Source organism: Penaeus chinensis, chromosome 2 (genome assembly GCF_019202785.1).
Source record: "Penaeus chinensis breed Huanghai No. 1 chromosome 2, ASM1920278v2, whole genome shotgun sequence".
Taxonomy (NCBI): Eukaryota; Metazoa; Arthropoda; class Malacostraca; order Decapoda; family Penaeidae; genus Penaeus; species Penaeus chinensis.
The window spans coordinates 28069585-28072084 of NC_061820.1; the positions used below are offsets into that span (position 1 = coordinate 28069585).

The 2500-nt window shown below is 32.8% G+C and overlaps 1 protein-coding gene across 1 annotated transcript in view; it reads right to left on the reverse strand.

Annotated features, from left to right (window-relative positions):
- LOC125034556 overlaps positions 1-2406 on the reverse strand; it is a 12913-nt gene extending 10507 nt beyond the window's left edge. The window contains exon 1 of the mRNA XM_047626446.1: positions 2024-2406. Coding sequence (XP_047482402.1) covers positions 2024-2406 — 383 coding nt within the window. The remainder of the gene's footprint in view (positions 1-2023) is intronic.
- Between the last annotated feature and the right edge of the window lie 94 nt (positions 2407-2500).

The following is a 2500-nucleotide window of genomic DNA, read 5'->3' on the forward strand; positions in this document are numbered from 1 at the left end:
GGAATCAAAATTATGAAATAAATAATAATAACGGTAACAATGGTAATAATACTAATGATAACAGTAATAATAGTGATAATGATAACAATAAGAGAAATTATAATAATTGTAATAATAATAATAATGATGAAAGTAATATTAAAAATAATGAAAATCAAATAATAATGATGAAAGTAATATTAGAAATAAAATAATGATAATAATAATAGTAATAACATTAATAAGAATGATAATAATGATTATAATGATCTTAATAATAACAAGATCAACAACAATAATAATGATAATGATAAAAATAATAATATTAATAATCATGATTGCAATAACAGTGATAATTATACTCAGGAAAACTTTAATGATAAGAACATTAATAATTATAATAATAATAGTAATACTTTTTCTCATTATTAATAGTAATAATATTAATGGTATCAATAATGATAATTATATCAATATTACTAATGCTAATGATAATGACAATTGTAATAATTGATAAATAATAATAATAACAATAGGAATGATAATAATAGTAATAATTATATAATGGTTAATAATAATGATAATAGTAATAACAATAAATCTAATAATTATTATATATTATTGATAACAATTATGATAATAACGATAGTAAAGATGAAAATTATAATTATGATTATAATAAAAATTGTAATTATAATGATAATAAGAATAAAAATAAGAATACTAATGATACTATTAGTAATAATGATAATAATAATAACAATGGTATTAAAGATAATCACAGTGATAGAAAAGACAGTAACGTTAATGATGATTATCATCACACCAACAATATAAAAAAACAAGACATTAAAGAACAGCATCGGCAATAAGAAAGAACGAAAAAATAAATAAAAGAAAAACAAGTAGACGAAGAAGATTTCTCATGTAATTTATTCATTTGTTTGCCTTCAGTGCCAGACATGTAATCTTTCCAATATGTGATTCAATGACAGGTTAGTAATCATGGGCTATTTTCATATCTAGGATTCCGTTTTGTATTTCAGAGGCTGCCGAGGATGTTATATTCAGGAAAAAGAATTATATTGTGTTACATATTCTCTATATGATTTTTCTGGTGGTTGATATCATTCTACGATATGATGTTATTATGCGTTTGGAAATCAAAGCTTCTGAATGATTTGTTTGTGTTATAAACAATATTAAACAATTCCGTGCAATAATAAACTCATGGCTGTTTTTTTTTTCTATCATCATTTTATCATTGTATGTTACCAAATTTTTATTATGACCATCATGACTAGTAATCAAATCCTTGATATTATTAGCATTAGCATAATAACACCCTTATAAAAATATTGTTTTATCGTTATTATCACAAGATTTAAGCGAAATTTAAAATATAAATGAAGAAACCTTTCGTATGTTGCATGCATGAAATATCCTTCCTCGCAAGATGGGTTTGATAAAACCTGAATTACTTCCCCAAACGCTTTCGAGGCAGCCATTGCAAGGTATGCCAAGCTGGGAATTCATGCATGAAAGGGGTGCCAGGTATGTATATTCTGATATGGGAAAAATAGAAAGAGGCTTTAAGGCATGATTACACCGAGACTGATTTAGACAGCCCCGCATAAACACATATTTTTCAATCTGTCTATCAATTTATTTATCTATCTTTATGTCTCTCTCGATATATCTTTATATATATCTATACATCTATATATCTATCTTTAAATATATATATATATATATATATATATATATATATATTTATATATATTTATATATATACATGTAATTATTAATTTATGTATATATGTGTGTGTGTGTGTGTGTGTGTGTGTAAGTATATGCCTGCTGCAGACGATGTTGTCTGTCTCCTGTCTAATAGCCGACTGCTGCCGCTGCTGCCTATGGAGGCGCCTTTCCCCCCAGCTGGTGGCTCTTGCCTCCTCTGCATCTTTGGCGACAGCCCGGTTGGTGGACCGCCAGCCAGAGCGGTCTGAGGCCGCCGTCTCCAGATCAGATGGGTTGAAACCACCTGCTTTCAGGTCGCGCTTGCACATATTCTTGTAGCGGAGGACTGGGCGTCCATGATCTGTGCCTGGTGCCTGTGGCCAGCTCCCTGAACAGCATGTCAATAGGGATGCGCCTGTCATCCATTCGGGTGACATGGCCCAGCCAGCGCAAGCGTCTCTTGGTCAGGATGGCAAACATGCTCGGTATCCCCGCCTTGGCCAGGACATCTATGTTGGTGACGCGGTCCCGCCAAGTGGTGCCGAGCAGCCTGCGAAGGCAGCGCAAGTGAAAGGCTCTCAGCCTGCGTTCCTGGTGGGAGTAAAGGGTCCACGCTTCACTGCCATAGAGGAGAGTGCTCAGCACACAAGCCTGGTAGACTGTCATCTTAGTGTTGGTGCTGAGCATGGTGTTGGCCCACACTCGCTTTGTCAGGCGGGCCATTGCAGTTGCAGCTTGCCGATCCTGGTGTTCAGCTCAACGTCAAGCGATAGGTTGTTGG